Below are 17,771 nucleotides of genomic sequence, written 5' to 3'. Positions count from 1 at the left end.
CTCAAGACGTAGCAAGAAGGATTTCTGGCGCTGTTGCCGGGGAGGTCTTCACTCAAGTCAAGACATACCAAGTACCCATCACAAACCCATCTCCCTCGCATTTACATTATTTTCCATTTGCCTCTCGTTTTCCTCTCCCCCACTTCACCCTTGCCATTTTATTCGCCCTCTCTTTCCCAATCTCCTCTCTCTTTTCGCTTGCCTTTTTCTGCTTGCTTGTGTGCCTGTTTGTCCTTATGGCTTTGCCTAAGGGTCCTGACCACCTTCTCGGAAGGATGGATGAGATTGAATCAAATATTAGAAACTTTATGACTTTGCAATTTGAGCATAATAATTTCTTTAGAAAAGAGCTTAAGGAACAAAAAAGTTTTTGGGTTTTATGAACAAAGAGCTTGATAATATGAATAAAGAATTCTATGGTGTTAACACTCAAACTACTCGGCTTGAAAATGCTATAGCCAGAATTTCTGACAAGCAAGCCACCTTAGTCAATAAGATGGCCGCTAAACCAGAAAAATTACATGAAAATAATGATGAGGATCTTAAAGTTATTGATGCGTCTCCGATTAGATCTATGTTTTGCAATATGAATTTTGATGATTATGGGACTGATGATGAATCAACTTTGCCTAGAAGGCATCCCAAGAATTCGGAATCTTTAGATCTTAATGCTAAATTTAGTAGAAGTGAGATTGGAGAATCCTCAACTTCTAATATATTGAACCTTCTATCTTGGATTTCAAGAAATTTAATTATGATAATTGTTCTTTAAAGGGTTGTATTTCCTTGTTGCAATCCGTTGTTAATTCTCCTCATGCTTATAGTCAAAACAAAACTTTTACCAAACATATTGTTGATGCCTTGATGCAATCTTATGATGAAAAATTAATTTGGAAGTTTCTATACCTAGAAAACTTAATGATGAGTGGGAACCTACTATAAAGATTAGAATTAAAGATTATGAGTGTTTTGCTTTGTGTGATTTGGGTGCTAGTGTTTCCACGATTCCGAAAACTTTATGTGATATTCTAGGTTTCCATGATCTTGATGATTGCTCTTTAAATTTGCACCTTGCGGATTCCACCATTAAAAAGCCTATGGGAAGGATCAATGACGTTCTTGTTGTCTCAAATAGAAATTTGGTGCCCGTAAATTTTATCGTTCTTGATATAGATTGCAATCTTTCTTGCCCTATTATTCTTGGTAGACCTTTCCTTAGAATGATTGGTGCAATTATTGATATGAAGGAAGGGAATATTAGATTCCAATTTCTATTAAAGAAAGGCATGGAGCATTTTTCAAGAAAGAAAGTCAAATTACCTTATGAATCTATCATGCGTGCTACTTATGAATTTAGTGCCAAAGATGGCACTCATTAGATCTATCTTCGCTTTTATGCCTAGCTAGGGGCGTTAAACGATAACGCTAGTTGGGAGGCAACCCAATTTTCTTTATGTTTTTTGTTTTTGCTCCTGTTTAGTAATAAATATTGCATCTACCCTCTGGTTAGATGTGTTTTTATCTTTTAATTAGTGTTTGTGCCAAGTAGAACCTATAGGATAACCTACGATGATAGTTGATTTGATTCTGTTAAAAAGCAGAAACTTTGCACGCACGAATATAATTTTTTTCAATCACAGGAACATGATTTTGCGTTGATTCTTTTTGCTGCTGTTCAACAAATAAATTGTCCAGGACTTCCTATTTTTTTAGGATTTTTAGAGTCCCAGAAGTTTGCGTTAGTTGCAATTGCTACAGACTATTCTGTTTTTGACAGATTCTATTTTTCATGTGTTGTTTGCTTATTGCAATGCATCTATGGCTAGTAAATTAGTTTATCAACCATAAGGAAGTTGGAATACAGTAGGTTTAACACCAAAATAAATAAAGAATGAGTTCATTGCAGTACCTTATGTGGTGGTTTTGTTTTCTTTCACTAACGGAGCTTATAAGATTTCCTGTTGAGTTTTGTGTTGTGAAGTTTTCAAGTTTTGGGTAAAGCTTTTATGGACTATGGAATAAAGGGTGGCAAGAGCCTAAGCTTGGGGATGCCCAAGGCACCCCAAGATATTCAAGAGTAGCCAAAAGCCTAAGCTTGGGGATGCCCCGGGAAGGCATCCCCTCTTTCGTCTTCGTTCATTGGTAACTTTACTTGGAGCTATATTTTTATTCGCTACATGATATGTGTTTTGCTTGGAGCGACGTGTATTATATTAGTCTTTGCTTTTTAGTTTACCACAATCATACTTGATGTACACACCTTTTGGGAGAAGCCTATTTGATTAGAATTTGCTAGAATACTCTATGTGCTTCACTTATATCTTTTAAGCTTGATAGTTTTTGCTCTAGTGCTTCACTTATATCTTTTAGAGCACGGTGGTGTCTTAATCTTGAAGAAATTGCTAGTCTCTCATGCTTCACTTATATTATTTTGAGAGTCTTTTAGAACAGCATGATATTTTCTATTATCATAAAGTTGGTCTTAGAATGGTAGGCATCCAAGTTGGATATAATAAAAACTATCATAGGAAGTGAATTGGATGCTATGATCAATTTGATACTTGATAATTGTTTTGAGATACGAAGGTAGTGATATTAAAGTCATTCTAGTTGGGTGATTATGAATTTAAAGAATGCTTGTGTTGAAGTTAGCAAGTCCCGTAGCATGCACGTATGGTTAAAGTTGTGTAACAAATTTGAAACATGAAGTGTACTTGGCTTGTGCATCCTTATGAGTGGCGGTCGGGGACGAGCGATGCTCTTTTCCTACTAATCTATCCCACTAGGAGCATGCGCGTAGTACTTGGTTTTTGATGACTTCTAAATTTTTGCAATAAGTATATGAGTTCTTTTGACTAATGTTGAGTCCAAGGATTATACGCACTTTTACCTTTCCGCCTTTGCTTGCCTCTTCGATACCGTGTATTGCCCTTTCTCACCTTGAGAGTTGGTGCAAACTTCGCCGGTGCATCCAAACCCCGTGATACGATACACTCTATCACACATAAACCTCCTTATATCTTCCTCAAAACAGCCATCATACCTACCTATTATGGCATTTCCATAGTCATTCCGAGATATATTGCCATGCAACTTTCCACCGTTCCGTTCATCATCATCATGACATACTTTACTTTTGTCATATTGCCATTGCTTGATCATGTAGTTGACATCGTATTTGTGGCAAAGCCACCAAGCATTATTTTTCATACATGTCACTCTTGATTCATTGCACCATCCCGGTACACCGCCGGAGGCATTCATATTGAGTCATATCTTGTTCTAGTTTCAAGTTGTAATTCCTATGTTGTAATCAATAGAAGTGTGATGATCATCATTATTAGAACATTGCCCAAAGAAAAAAAAAAGAAGAAAGGCCAAAAAAAGAAAAAAAGAAAGGCCCAAAGAAAAAAAATAAAAAAAATAAAAAAAGAAAATAAATAAAAAGGGCAATGTTACTATCTCTTTTTCCACACTTGTGCTTCAAAGTAGCACCTTGTTCTTCATGTAGTGAGTCTCATATATTGTGCTTCAAAGTAGCACCTTGTTTTTCTTATAGTGAGTCTCATAAGTTATCTTTTTCATACTAGTGGGAATTTTTTATTATAGAACTTGGCTTGTATATTCCTACGATGGGCTTCCTCAAATGCCCTAGGTCTTCGTGAGCAAGCAAGTTGGATGCACACCCACTAGTTTTCTTTTGTTGAGCATTCATTTATAGCTCCAGTGCATCCGTTGCATGGCAATCCCTACTCCTCATGTTGACATCAATTGATGGGCATCTCCATAGCCCATTGATTATCTTCGTCAATGTGAGACTTTCTCCTTTTTTGTCTTCTCCACACAATCCCCATCATCATATTCTATTCCACCCATAGTGCTATATCCATGGCTCACGCTCATGTATTGCGTGAAGGTTGAAAAAGTTTCATATTATTTAAGTACGAAACAATTGCTTGGCTTGTCATCAGGGGTATAGAAGTTGGGAACATCTTTGTGTGACGAAAATGAAGCATAGCCTAACTATATGATTTTGTAGGGATGAACTTTCTTTTACCATGCTATTTTGAGAAGACATGATTGCTTTGATTAGTATGCTTGAAGTGTTACTATTTCTTTTATCAATATGAACTTTTATTTTGAATCATTTGGATCTGAACATTCATGCCACAATAAAGAAAATTACATTATGAATTATGCTAGGTAGCATTCCACATCAAAAATTCTTTTTTATCATTTACCTACTCGAGGACGAGCAGGAATTAAGCTTGGGGATGCTTGATACGTCTCCAATGTATCTATAACTTTTGATTGTTCCATGCTATTATATTACCCCTTTTGGATGTTTATGGGCTTTATTTTACACATTTATATCATTTTTGGGACTAACCTACTAACCGGAGGCCCAGCCCATATTGCTGTTTTTTGCCTATTTCAGTATTTCGAAGAAAAGGAATATCAAACGGAGTCCAAACGGAATGAAACCTTCGGGAGCGTGATTTTTGGAACGAACGTGATCCGGAGAGCTTGGAGTGCAAGTCAAGAAGCTTCCGAGGAAGCCACGAGATAGGAGGCCGCGTCCCCCCTGTAGGGCGCGCCCCCTGTCTCGTGGGCCCCTCGGGCGGCCACCAACGTACTTCTTCCTCCTATATATACCTACGTACCCCGAAAACATCCAGGAGCACCACGAAACACAATTTCCACCGCCGTAACCTTCTATATCCGCGAGATCTTATCTTGGAGCCTTTGCCGGCACTCTGGCGGAGGGGGAATCGACCACGGAGGGCTTCTACATCAACATCCTTGCCCCTCCGATGAGTTGTGAGTAGTTTACCACAGACCTACGGGTCCATAGTTATTAGCTAGATGGCTTCTTCTCTCTTTTTGGATCTCAATACAATGTTCTCCCCCTCTCTTGTGGAGATTTATTCGATGTAAACTCTTTTTGCGGTGTGTTTGTTGAGATCCGATGAATTGTGGGTTTATGATCAAGTTTATCTATGAATAATATTTGAATCTTCTCTGAATTATTTTATGTATGATTGAGTTATCTTTGCAAGTCTCTTCGAATTATCAGTTTCGTTTGGCCTACTAGATTGGTCTTTCTTGCCATGGGAGAAGTGCTTAGCTTTGGGTTCAATCTTGCGGTGTCCTTACCCAGTGACAGAAAGGGTTGCAAGGCACATATTTTATTGTTGCCATCGAGGATAACAAGATGGGGTTTATATCATATTGCATGAGTTTATCCCTCTACATCATGTCATCTTGCTTAATGCGTTGCTCTGTTCTTATGAACTTAATACTCTAGATGCAGGCAGGAGTCGGTCGATGTGTGGAGTAATAGTAGTAAATGCAGGCAGGAGTCGGTCTACTTGTTATGGACTTGATGCCTATATACATGATCATGCCTAGATAATCTCATAACTATGCGCTTTTCTATCAATTGCTCGACAGTAATTTGTTCACCCACCGTAATACTTATACTATCTTGAGAGAAGCCTCTAGTGAAACCTATGGCCCCCGGGTTTATCTCTTATCATATTTGCTTTCAATCTACTTTTATTTGCATCTTTACTTTTTGCATCTATATTATAAAATACCAAAAATATATTTATCTTATCATACTATCTTTATTAGATCTCACTTTCGCAAGTGGCCATGAAGGGATTGACAACCCCTTTATTGCGTTGGTTGCGAGTTCTCAGTTTGTCTGTGTAGGTGCGTGGGACTTTTGAGGAGCCTCCTACTGGATTGATACCTTGGTTCTCAAAACCGAGGGAAATACTTACGCTACACTTGCTGCATCACCCTCTCCTCTTCGAGGAAAACCAACGCAAGCTCAAGACGTAGCACTCACAATGATAAGTGTAAAAAACAGTAATCATGCATAATGGACAACTATTTGGTTCAATGGGACATAATATATAGAGAGAACATGCAACAAGTGAGCTCTAAAAATGTGCAAAATATAGACCCTTCACCCTCCCTACGCTTAAACCTTGCTCGTCCTCAAGTAAGAAGGTTGACTACCAAAAGCTCACTACTACCAACTCTAAAGCTTACATTGAACTAAACCCCAAAAGTGATATCCAAATTCGATGTGCTAGCATACAGAAGTTAACCAGCAAGGGAGTAATACAAGCTATCTCCTTAGTTCCATTGCCATGGAGGTTGAGAAAGAGGAAAATATTTTTATGGGGCCCAAATTCCCATTGACAAAGGTTCAGAGAGAAGGTTAATATTATGTTATGAACATAGGAGTGACTATCATAGACAAAAGAAATCAAGCATTAACGATAGCTTCAAAAACACCAAGGTACAATAGCAAGATTGTCTGTCTGCATTATTCAATCGCTCAACTACCTATGTAGCACTAAGCGCAATCCTATGCCTCACACTTAAGGGCAAGATAGAAAATGGTTGGGGTTTTGAGAAGTCAAAAACAAAGAAATTCTTGCATCAACGCAATTGACCACTAGGCAATGGATAAGGCCTTATGATCGGTGTTAACGCAAGGAGCAGTGATCACCATGCAACTAGGATGCACATGGAGCTATGAATATGTGAAATCTCTCCTATGGACTAGGTGTGGGTGCATCCAACTTGCTTGCTCATGAAGACCTCGAGCATTTGAGGAAGCTCGTCATCGGAATAAAGAAGCTAAGTTCTTTAATGTAAATTCCCCGTATGAAACATATGAAGCTCATGAAATTTTCTACTTGACAATGCATGAAGTGGTGCTACTTTGAAGCACAAGTGTATACTGAAAATGATAATGGTGTTGAACCTTCTCTCGTCCTCACCTTTTTCTTCTTCTTCTTTTTTCTTTCTTTCTTTCTTTCTTTTTTTGTGGCACCTCCATGGTAAGTCTTTTATTTCTCTCTCTCTCTCTCTCTCTCTCTATCTCTCTCTCTCTCTCTCTCTCTCTCTCTCTCTCTCTCTTGGTAGGAGCAACACCTTACAATGTTGAACAATACACTTTACAGTGACTCACTTCAATTGAAATTAATCATAACTCAAAACTGAAAACATGGAAGAATCTCTATATGATGAATGCCTTTGACAGTGTACTAGTATGTGCAATGATCCGGCATAGCATGGACATAAAAAATGGACAAGCCATGAAAATATCGAGCTAGCCATATTATGATCATGCAAGGCAAATGAAAAATGTCGGAACCGGGGCTCCGGAGACCCAAAGGTTCAAACACTGGGGTGAGCTCCTTCTTCCGCTTTGTCCTAACCAACAGCTAAACATGTCGGCGCTTGTGGCTAGCGCGACCTAGCGAGGATGAACTGGAGGCACGGCGGTTACCCAGGTTCAGGCCACCTTGTGGTGTAAAACCCTACTCCTACTTGGTTGGGATTGCTAGAGGGACAGAGTGTACAAGTGTCGGGCGCTCTGGGTTCCGATCCTTTTCTACAGCGGCATCCTACCCTCTTTTATAGTCCTTTGGTCCTCTTCCCTAGAAAACGAATCGCTGGAAGGGTTGCCCCAATGGCTAGTTTGAAGGGGGGCATGAGCGCAGTTTATCCTGACTAAAATTGGTCTTCGTCTGCAAAGCTTCCCTCCATGACGCGCTGGTGGGCTCAGGAATGACCTCTTGTCCTGCGGGTCCATCATCTTGGTCTTCTTGCACCAAATGGGAAACCTTTGGGGGTTGTTTTTGGAACTGGACTGCTGCCTTGCTCCCTTAGCACGAAAGTGGAAATCCTTCTCATCCGCACCTGCTGGCGCGGGCTGTGCCGTCGTTCGTTGTTGCACGCGTCACCCACATGGTGGCGCGGGGCCGTGCGGCCGGGCTGAACTGCTCCTGACCTGTTTGCCTCAGGGGGCAACTTGAGGCAAAACTATTACTTGGCAATACTTGTCATGTCAGTTTTTTGACAAAACTATTACTTACCAAAAGTTGACAACATATTTGGACATTGACAAGAAATTAACGGAAACTAACTGGCGTACGTCAGCCAGGAGCCAAGAGCCAGCGAACGACCTCATTGCCATACATTACACGTGCACGGATCTTGGCGCAAAGCCATTGCCACGTAGATCTCATTCAGTTGTACGCTAATTCAAACACGCCATTTTTGTCCAAAAACCGCACACAAATGTCACGAGGTGTTTGTGTGTGCGTGTGTGTGTGTGTTTTTTTTGGGGGGGGGGGGGGGGGGGGGGTTGAAGACGACAACCTCCTGTGCGTGCACAAGCGCCCATCGCACTATGCTGAGAGGGCTTTTGTGAACAATTTGTGTCTACATATAGATTTTTGGAAGTTAATTTGTTTTTTAGTTCGTCCTGACAATCCAAAAAAAATATATGTCCTCACATGGCAGCTTTATGTTTTATAGCATGACATTTGTTTAAGAGGATGGCCATTTTGTTATTCAGAGGATGTCGTTTTTATTATTTAGAGATCACATTTATATTTTTGAGAGATGGCATTTTTATATCTCATGGCATGCTATTTTTTTATTACCAACCACATGGCATTTTTATTACCAATAGGGTGGTATCTTTCCTACTTATAAAGGTTGAAGTTGATGGTGAATTCATATGTGGGACCATACAAATAAATGAATGCACTTTTACCCACACGTGAGACTAGCAACCTTCCAAAAGATATAAGAAAAAAGTACATTTTACTACCTTGAATAAAGTTGATGGTTCACATTACCCTCTAATCTATTTTTCTGCTCTTTTCACCCCCTAAACAATCCCAAACCGGACAAGAATCATCCCTGGCTGGTTTGCCTGCTGGTCAAATGTTGCATCTGACCAGTGGGCCCAAGGCCCACACCCCATCGATCCCTAAATCCATTCCCTCCTCATGTTTCTTGTGCCATCGCCCCAGTGCCCTATCGGCCATGGCCGTTGCCGGCTAAGGGCAACCACCCATGTGCCCCGGTCCACCTGCTCCCTCGTCCTCCCGCGGGACGCTGGTTCTACACCGCCGGCATGTGCCTCGGCTCGCCTGCTCAAGTCCGACCACCGAAGTGCCGCCCTGGTCCACTGGCCCGCCGACCCTGCCACCAGATGTCCCTCTGCTCGCCCGCCGGCCCTTGCTGCCGCCTCCACGCCCATGGCCGGCCCCTGGTGCCGCCTCCACGTCAATGGTCGGCCGCCTCTGGTCGACGGGAGGCAACGCCCTCTGCAGCCGCCATGACCGCCGCCCTGAGCTCCTCTGCGCATGGCTGCGCCAGAGCACCACCGCGCTGATGCACCGCCGTTGAGGCCCTCCACGCCGGCGAACTCTATGCCCAGCGCTGCTCCGTCGCCAGCCGCTGCAGCACCTCCCTGCTGTCTGTGCCCTTAGCTCTATCATGCTCCGGTTAGCCACCGGCTAAACCTATCATTAGCACTTAGTTAATCCACCCCCTGAGTCACTGCCAAGTGGGCCCCACTGCCTAATGAACCACAGGCTAATTTCCTGTTTTAGTTAAGTCAATCCTTGTGGCCCCAGCCGCAGGTCAAAACCACCATCGACCAGTGCCACGTCAGCTGCAAGTTGACACAAACCACCCAAGGGTGTCTTTTGTCCGGTTTAGAATTGTTTAGGGGGTGAAAAGAGCAGAAAAAACATTAAGGGGTAAGGTAAACCACTAATTTTGTTCAGGGTAGTAAAATAAACTTTTTTCAAGATATAATAAACAAATGTGACTATTGTGAGACATATCCGAGATAAATATATACACTGCTACCCTAATATGAGCATAACACTCTTATAAAAACACATATAAGTGCATAGGATTTTAATTTTAAATCATGGTCTTTATTTTAATTTCTCTGCCCAATCAATTCACGTGGTCCTAATCAGAGATCTTGTGCATTCAAATTACTCAAGTCCATTCGCCTATGATTTAAAATTTAAAATTGTATATCACTGTAAAACTTGCAAAGGACCTATAATAGTCACTTAAAAATTATTAGTAACTACAAAATGACATTTCGTTATAACGCTCCATTTTTAATCATAAAGCATGCAATAGATGTAAGACATCATCATCTTTTCATGATTTTCTAAGCCAGTAGTATCTCATCGTCGTTTTTATGGCGTAGCAACGCACGGGCATTGTGCTAGTGTTTATCAATAATAGGATTGCATTTTTATTGTTGAGAAGATGACATTTTTATTATTTGAGAGATGGCATTTTTATTTTTCATGACATGGCAGTTTTATTAACAATAGGATGGCATTTTTATCAATAATAGGATGACATTTTTATTATCGAGAGGATGACATTTTTATTATCAAGAGGATGACATTTTTTATTACAGATAGGATGGCATTTTTTAATGTTTGAGAGGATGGCATTTTTATTATTGAGAGTATGTCATTTTCTTATTTTAAATAGGATGGCATTTTTTATTTTTAGTGGCATGACATTTTCTTTTTCTTTTTTGGAGATAAAACTTTTTATCAAGACTAGAGGATGGCTATTTTACAAGGTAGCACGGCAAAAAAAAATAAATCAGAGCACGGCATCTTCTCAATTTATAAATTTGTTAGAATTTTTTTGTTCATAGTATTTTATTGGTGGCAATTTTGTCGAAAAATTCCCTGAAAAAAATTTGTCCAAAATTGAGCTAGCTGGGCCTATCTCTTCTTTTCCGGCGTGCTTCATGGACAACGCGTCGCTGGTTGTTTACTTCTCCAGCGAACGATTTCGTTCGTTGGAGGATCGTTCCCAGCTGACGACAGCCAGCTATGGGGGTCCAAAATTAATAGCCAATTTTTCAGACTTGTCAAATGTATCGGCATAAGCAAGCAGCCTCACAAGACGGACCTAAACAAGATGGCAATGACCTCACTATATTCTCATACCATCAGCATCAACAACGAAATTCCTATCCGTTGGCTGTTGGCAGTGTAGCACTAGGCTCCTCAAGGCTCTATCTTGCTCTTCTCCGTGACAGACACCACCACGTCTTGCAACTGCGGAGCTTCTCTTGCCCTTTCTTTAGCCTCCTTAACCAAAGCATCCAACTCTTGTAACTTCGCAACTTTCGTTTGGTGGACATCGACCGCTTTTCTGTAAATCGACATAAAATTGTCCTTGAGAAGTCCCTTATCATATTTCCCTTTACCACCGATTATCTTCGCAAGATCCTCTGCTGAAAACCCCTGAAATGAACACACCTGTAGCTTAATAGGCTAACTCCATCATATATGGTAGTAAAAACAACATTACAAGATATCAGCAAGAAAATTAACCTGATTAGGCTCAGATGGATCTTCATTTGTACACATGAGCATAAAAGCTGTCACATACTTCAACGCATCCCAGCCCTGAGTGTCGATGCCTTCTTTCTCAAGAACACCAGTCACACGCATGCACCGAAGAATCTCCTTATTATGTTCTAGACAGTGATACACGTAGCATGCTGTTTCTGTAATTTGTCCATTAACCTGGATACAAGGACATAAGATCAACAACGGAACATAAATGGGGAAAGGAAGAGTTTCATAACAGCGATATGTGATGTATGGATGAATAAAAAGTGTCAACTAATATTCATCTAAGCATAGTAGGCATGAGGTTTCAGCTAGTAGTGCAATGTAAACTTCACGGATTACAGGGGGGTAAGCAATCAGAGAGTAAATGACATGGTGCATATCAGAGAGTAAATGACATCAGGAAAGGCAGCCAGTGAGCTCACTAGATCAGGTTTGATGTCGAAGTTAAGATTTTGCAGGAATATTTGTAATCCTTTGCTCCTATGCTTGCTGTCCTCATCACTCAGCTCTAATTCCTCTTCAGGAACTACGATATGTAACAGGTTTTTCATGCCCCACATCACTTCCAAGGCAACTTCATCATAGCGGCAGACAATATTCTGCAGAAGACACATCAGAAATGGGATGGTGGCTGTTGTACTTCGTACAAGCAAAAGAGGAGAAGGCGGGAATTAGGCTGACCAGTTCTTTTTCAATAATGTATTTATGCTCAAGCTTTCCAACAAGAAGTTTCTCTCCAAACCACCAGTTCTTAATCATTGTAGCAAGGCGTCCATCTATACCAGAACTAGGATTAATGGCATCTGACTTGTTCTCGAACTTCTGGAATTCACATTGACAGGCCACCTGGTGAACAAATGCAGAATTATGAGCATGATAAAGGAAAGACATGTCAAAGCATAGTAGGTTTCTTCACCATATATTTCGCACCACATTGACACCATTTGTGCCAGGGCAAGTCATTATATTCCTAATATTTGGGAAATTTCTTGCCATCTGTTTGCGAAGATCGTCACTCTTCCAAAATTATCTGAACAATATATTGTTGTCACAGCTTTTAACTAAGATAACCCTGTACAGCTGTAATATATTATGACAATTGAAGTGTCCAATTTTGTGGAAACAGATAAATCAATAAAGTACTTGCAAGAAATCGTATGATCACAGGAAATGGTGGTTTAAAGCTATTGTCAAAATTAAATTATTTGGTTTGTTCTGTACCTGCTTTCTAGCAATATGAAAGATCTAGGCAGTCACTAACAATGTTTTGCCTACAATCAAACCATCAGGTAAATATGAAATGTCATCTAACTAGACAAATAAGGTCCAACATGCGTGCTGACTAATTATGCAATTGAACTGATAGAGGATAATCTCTTGTGAATCAGTTTAATAGATTCTCCAACACCATTAACCACCTCATGCAGGTCTAATCGTTTTCAATAAACAACCCATGGAACAACCTTTCTTTCCAACAGTTAAGCACCCCCCCCCCCCCCCCAAAAAAAAAAAACAGTGATGGCCTCGTCATCATGCCTGGGCTTTGAGGACTCAGCCACATGGATAGTCTAACGCGTTCTGCATGAGTAATAAAATAGCTCAAGCAAATCAAAGGAGTAAGTACCAACAAAACACTGACTATAAATCTTGTTATGCACACGCTAGTTTTTTTTTGACGAAAATCTGGCGTTGCAACTTTTCATCACTTGGAAGGAGAGAAAAAGTCAGTTGTGCACGCCCGAGGGTCAGCGTCAAAGAACCATCCGGTACCGCAACAACAGGTTGCCACACGCGCCGCAATAGGGATTGCAAAACACTAATGTTCAGTCAGGTTCCAGGGGTCTATGCATCAGGCTGTAAATCTTGCATTTCTGTGCTGAATTCGAGAGCTCGATTGCACGCTAGTCATAAGAGATGAAAACAGGCTCTTTCATCGGTCACTACATGTTTCAGTGATTGTACAGCCTACAAAATCAGACAATCATACAAGAAACAACCATTCCATGCAAAGCTCTACCGTAAGGCCTAATAGCCAAAATTTTCGAGCATCATGCAACTTTGCCCTTTTCTTGAAATCAATTTAGGAGTGACAAGCTCATACACAGCAACTGAGGTGACCGTTAGTGTGGGATTACTTCAAAAGATGGCTGGATTGAGTAAGAATTAAATATCAATATCTTTCAGGGTATTCAACGGCCCTAAATTTGGCTAGCGATAACTTGGGCAGATGAGTCACAATTTGTAAAAACAATGGGAAATCAATACACACACTTTTTACCAGCTAGGATGCGGCATAGGGCATGTGGTTAAATGAGAAACTAGGCATCATGTATAAAAGATGGTGGCTGCCACGAAAACTAAGGCAATGTGGGTAGCAATTCATGGTACTGAAGCTATCAGCAGAGGCTACTAGCCACAAAGCAACCGAGACACTCATTCATGACTTCAAGTCTTCAACACAGATTTCATTTGGTTGCTACGTAAAAGATGCTACAGACATAAACACTGGCAATGAACTGAGCAAGAACAAGGATTCATAAGAAACATGGGTGACAAGCAAGCCAATCAATCGCTGATAACGCTCAATGAAAGGACAAGAGTTGTGAACCAAAGAAGAGAAAGAAAAAGAATGAGGAAATTAAGTGATCAATACTACCAGGTCTACCGTGGTTTTGTTGGCAAATTTAGTCCAGATGATCTGCAAAAACAAAACCGGGAAGATGTTGTAATATTTAGACTGAGGACAAGAAAAGGAAACAAAGTAGTGAATTCAGTATCAGTCTAACAATCTATCATGGAATTACCTCAAGCGGTTTTTCTTCGAAGAGAAAACCCCCATCAATGCCGAAGATTGCGAAACCAGAAGGTGTCTCAAAGAGCAGCTTCAGAAGAGTTTCATCCGCCATAAGAAAATGTCTATAAATGGGGGGACAAGCAAATTAAAACACATGGCGGGCCAGTAACTGATTGCTCCCCACCCCTCAGGGCTCAGGCCACAAAATAGCACATGAGGCACATAAATTAAATAAAATGGACATGCATGCTACAGTCCTTATTTGTGGAACACATTCTGATCCCAGAGGGAAAATATATATAACATGAAAAAAATTATGTTGAATATACTATATATGACTAACAATAAATCATTTTACCAACCAAGAATAAGAGAAGCATCATGACATGCTTAAAACCCCCGTTGTAGTTCCTAGTAGTCATTTGGAAACAGTTTCAGCAGCAGCATCAAGCTCCTGAAAAGGGAAGCTGCAGCCATAATCTATCTGGAGATGTAATGGATACAAGTGACGAGGTGCCGATCTTAGAGCAACACCCCATATTACTAGTACTCCAAAGAAGTAACTAGAGTGCTCTCCATTTCTCCAACACCCCAGAACATGACTCGTTCATATCTTTGGCAAGAACTGAACTGCTGAACTCGGTCAACAAGGGTATGGTAGGGATCTGGGCATTGGCCTTACCTTAGCCGGCGAGAAGGAGGATGAAGGCCCTACGGTGGTGGCGGCGGCAGACGAGGAAGGGCCGAGAAAATCGGGGCAGTCCGGGGGCGCCGACTATGGTTTCTCGGCGTGGGCGGCACAAAACGTCGGATGAGGGCGGGATAAGGGGTTCACGATGGTGGCGGCGCCAGCTTCAGCCGGTGGTTGCGGCCGCCGAGCAGAAGGCCGTCGCCGCAGTCTGTAAAGATGATCGGCGGTTAGGGTTTGGCACACTTTTGTGGAGCTGCACGCGCACGTATATTGTGTTGTGCAAAGTTTTAAATAGCTCCTTGGCTCGGCCGAAATTATTTTTTTTAACGAAAAATGCTGATGGAGCAGCTTTTCATTGATATTTGGGGGGGGGGGGGGGGGGGGGGGGGCGAGTTAAAGTTAATTTACAGCAGTTTTACATGAGCAGTCCTCCAGGAGGTGGACATGTCATCTCCGTTTCCTGAACTAAGCTTTCCTAGTCTGGTTCTCTTGGTCTGTTTAGGAGGGAGCTGGCCTTGCCCCGTCCCGCCCGTTGCCAGATCGCTGCTTCTTCAATCATCCGTTCCATCACCGTCGTCTGCGGCGATGGTTGGTTTCTGAATATCCTTGCGTTTCGTTCGTTCCATATCGACCACCAAACCAGCTGCACGAGTGCGCTCCATGGCTTCTTTGTGGGGGCAGAAAGGATCCCATTGGACTGCTCGATCCAAAGCACCAGGGAAGTTGTTGTGGAGGTGGGAGCGAGGTCCGGATGGAGGTTGCAGCGCTCAATGATGTCTTGCCAGATTCGGATGGAGACGGGACAGGAGGCTAGCAGGTGTACGACATCCTCCATTGGCCCATTGCATAGAGAGCAAGACGGACTGTGAGGCCAGCCTTTCCTCGCAAGGACGTCGGCCGTGTTGCATCGTCTAAGCAGCGCCAACCATGCAAAAAGCTTGCATTTGCCCGGTGCATCAGATTTCCAAAGGAACTCGGCCCACGATGGCCGAGTGCAGCCCTCAAACTGAATCTTGTAGGCCGATCTCGCCGTGTACACGCCGTCTGCTGTCCATTTCCACTGAACTCGATCAGGCTCCTGTGTTAATTGTATATTTTGGATTGCCTCCCATAATTTCAGGAATTCCCTCGTCGCCTGAGCAGAGATGTTGGCTTTGAGGTGTCGGATCCATCTGTTGTTCTCCAATGCCTGTGCAACGGTGAGGTTTTTCCTTGTGCAATGCTGAAAAAGTGCCGGGAAGGCGTCCTGCAGGTTGCTGCCCTTAAACCACGGCTCCTTCCAAAACAGAATGCGGTCACCCTTGCCCAACTGGAAGTCCACAGATGCGTTGAACAGTGATCTGACCGAAGGGTCGATAGGCAAGTCCAGCCCCAGCCATGCCTTGTTGCTGTCGATCCAGGAGAGCCACAGCCACCTCATCCATAAGGATCGACTTTGGGATGTCAGGTTGATGATGCCTAGCCCTCCGAACTCCTTTGGCCGACAAACAACACCCCAGTTGACAAGGCATTTGCCCCCGGCCGCCACTTCACTGCCCTCCCAGAGGAATCCACGATGAACCTTGTCAATCAGCTTAGCCAGCCAAGCAGGTAATATCAAGGCGAGCATTTGAAATATCGGCATCGCCGAGAGCACAGTCCTGACTAGATCCAGCCGTCCATCCAGGGAAAGAAAGGCAAGCTTCCAGCCCTTCATCCTTGCAAGCAGTTTGTCGCAGATCGGCTGAAGGTCATTCTTATTCAGTTTCTTGTCTGTCAGTGGCATGCCCAGATATGTGCAAGGAAACTCCTTGACGGGGCAGCCCAAGTCTTGAAGGAGTTCTTGGAGGTCGATCCCGTTGCAGCAGATAGCGGAGACCGAAGATTTTGCAAAATTAGTGTGCAGGCCCGTAGCTTCTCCGAATAGCATGAGAATTTTTGTTAGTGCAAGTACCTCCTTGTGGCATGGGTTGATGAACAATATTGCGTCGGCGGCATACAGAGAAAGTCTGAAGGGCAGTTGTAGTTTGCCTATCGGCCCCAGAATTCCGGCAGTCACCGCCTTGTCGATGAGCATAGCAAGGCAGTCCATGACCAGAACGAACAGGAGCGGTGAAAGTGGGTCTCCCTGCCTTAGCCCCTTCACCAAGTTGATCGGTTCAGATAGATCACCATTGACAAGGATCCTTGTCGAAGAGGAGCTGAGAAGCGCTGACAGACAATTGGTGAAACCTCTCCCAAATCCTCTTGCAACAAGCAACTCAAGAAGGAACTCCCATGACACGGTATCAAAGGCGCGTTGAATGTCGAGTTTGATCATTAGGGCAGGCGTGTTTGCACGCCGAAGGGCTTTGGCGAGCCCGCTGACGTAGCATAAATTGTCATGGATGGCGCGCCCTTTGATAAACGCGTTCTGGCAGGGGCCGACGAGCTCATTCATCCGGCGTTGCAGCCTCGATGCCAATATCTTGGTGATCAACTTGGCGAAGCTACAGACCAGGATGATGGGCCTGAAATCTTTTGTGGTAAGGGCCTCTGCATTCTTTGGGAGGAGAATCAACGTAGCCTGGTTGAGCCGGTGGAGGTGTGGCGACGCGTTTGCTTGCACAGCCCGGACAACCCTTGTCAGATCATCTTTGATTATGGGCCAGCACTGCTCGTAGAACAAGGCCGTAAACCCATCGGGTCCCGGGGCACTGTCTCCATCCAACTCCTTGATATTAGCCAAGATTTCTTCCTCCGAGATAGCCTCGTCCATCTCGGCAAGGTTCAGACTTGTGTATCCAAGCCTTGACAGGTTCAGCCTCCTGGAGCGGGGCTCCTTTGATCCGAAAATATGCTCGAAAAAGGAGTGAAACGCTTTTACTTTTGCGTCTTGGTCTGTGATGATCAGCCCATCGACCTGTAACTTGATGATGAAGTTCTTTCTCCGTCTGGCTGATGCTTTTGCTTTGAAGAATTTTGCACCTGCATCTCCCTCTTTTATGCCCTTCACTCTCGATTTCTCCCGCCAGATGGCTCTGTCAAGCGCTGCATATCCTAACCGCTGCATTTTCAGGGTGGCACGGAG

The 17,771-nt window shown here is 42.9% G+C and overlaps 1 protein-coding gene across 2 annotated transcripts; it reads right to left on the bottom strand.

The window, feature by feature from the left end:
* Positions 1-10,603: 10,603 nt before the first annotated feature.
* LOC123160263 (uncharacterized) lies at positions 10,604-15,011 on the bottom strand. 2 transcript variants are annotated; one of them, XM_044578065.1, is made up of 7 exons: positions 14,714-15,011; positions 14,042-14,153; positions 13,894-13,935; positions 11,919-12,083; positions 11,660-11,836; positions 11,214-11,408; positions 10,604-11,138 (listed from the first exon to the last, which is right to left on the bottom strand). In XM_044578065.1, exons 2-7 carry the CDS (start codon positions 14,141-14,143, stop codon positions 10,884-10,886), a joined length of 936 nt encoding a protein of 311 aa, XP_044434000.1. In that variant the 5' UTR covers positions 14,144-14,153; positions 14,714-15,011; the 3' UTR covers positions 10,604-10,883. The 2 variants fall into 2 exon arrangements, with proteins under 2 accessions (XP_044434000.1, XP_044434001.1); XM_044578066.1 differs by having other exon boundaries at positions 10,615-11,123; positions 14,714-15,003.
* Between the last annotated feature and the right edge of the window lie 2,760 nt (positions 15,012-17,771).

This window comes from Triticum aestivum, chromosome 7B (genome assembly GCF_018294505.1).
Source record: "Triticum aestivum cultivar Chinese Spring chromosome 7B, IWGSC CS RefSeq v2.1, whole genome shotgun sequence".
NCBI lineage: Eukaryota > Viridiplantae > Streptophyta > Magnoliopsida > Poales > Poaceae > Triticum > Triticum aestivum.
This window is presented reverse-complemented; position numbering and strand designations above follow the sequence as displayed.

Coding starts and splice junctions, on each gene's coding strand:
- LOC123160263 (XM_044578065.1), bottom strand. CDS start 14,143: ATGGCGGATGAAACTCTTCTGAAGCTGCTCTTTGAGACACCTTCTGGT. Junction 11,409..11,659: donor TCGACATCAAACCTGATCTA/GTGAGCTCACTG, acceptor CCTTGTATCCAG/GTTAATGGACAAATTACAGA. Junction 11,139..11,213: donor ATCCATCTGAGCCTAATCAG/GTTAATTTTCTT, acceptor ATTAAGCTACAG/GTGTGTTCATTTCAGGGGTT.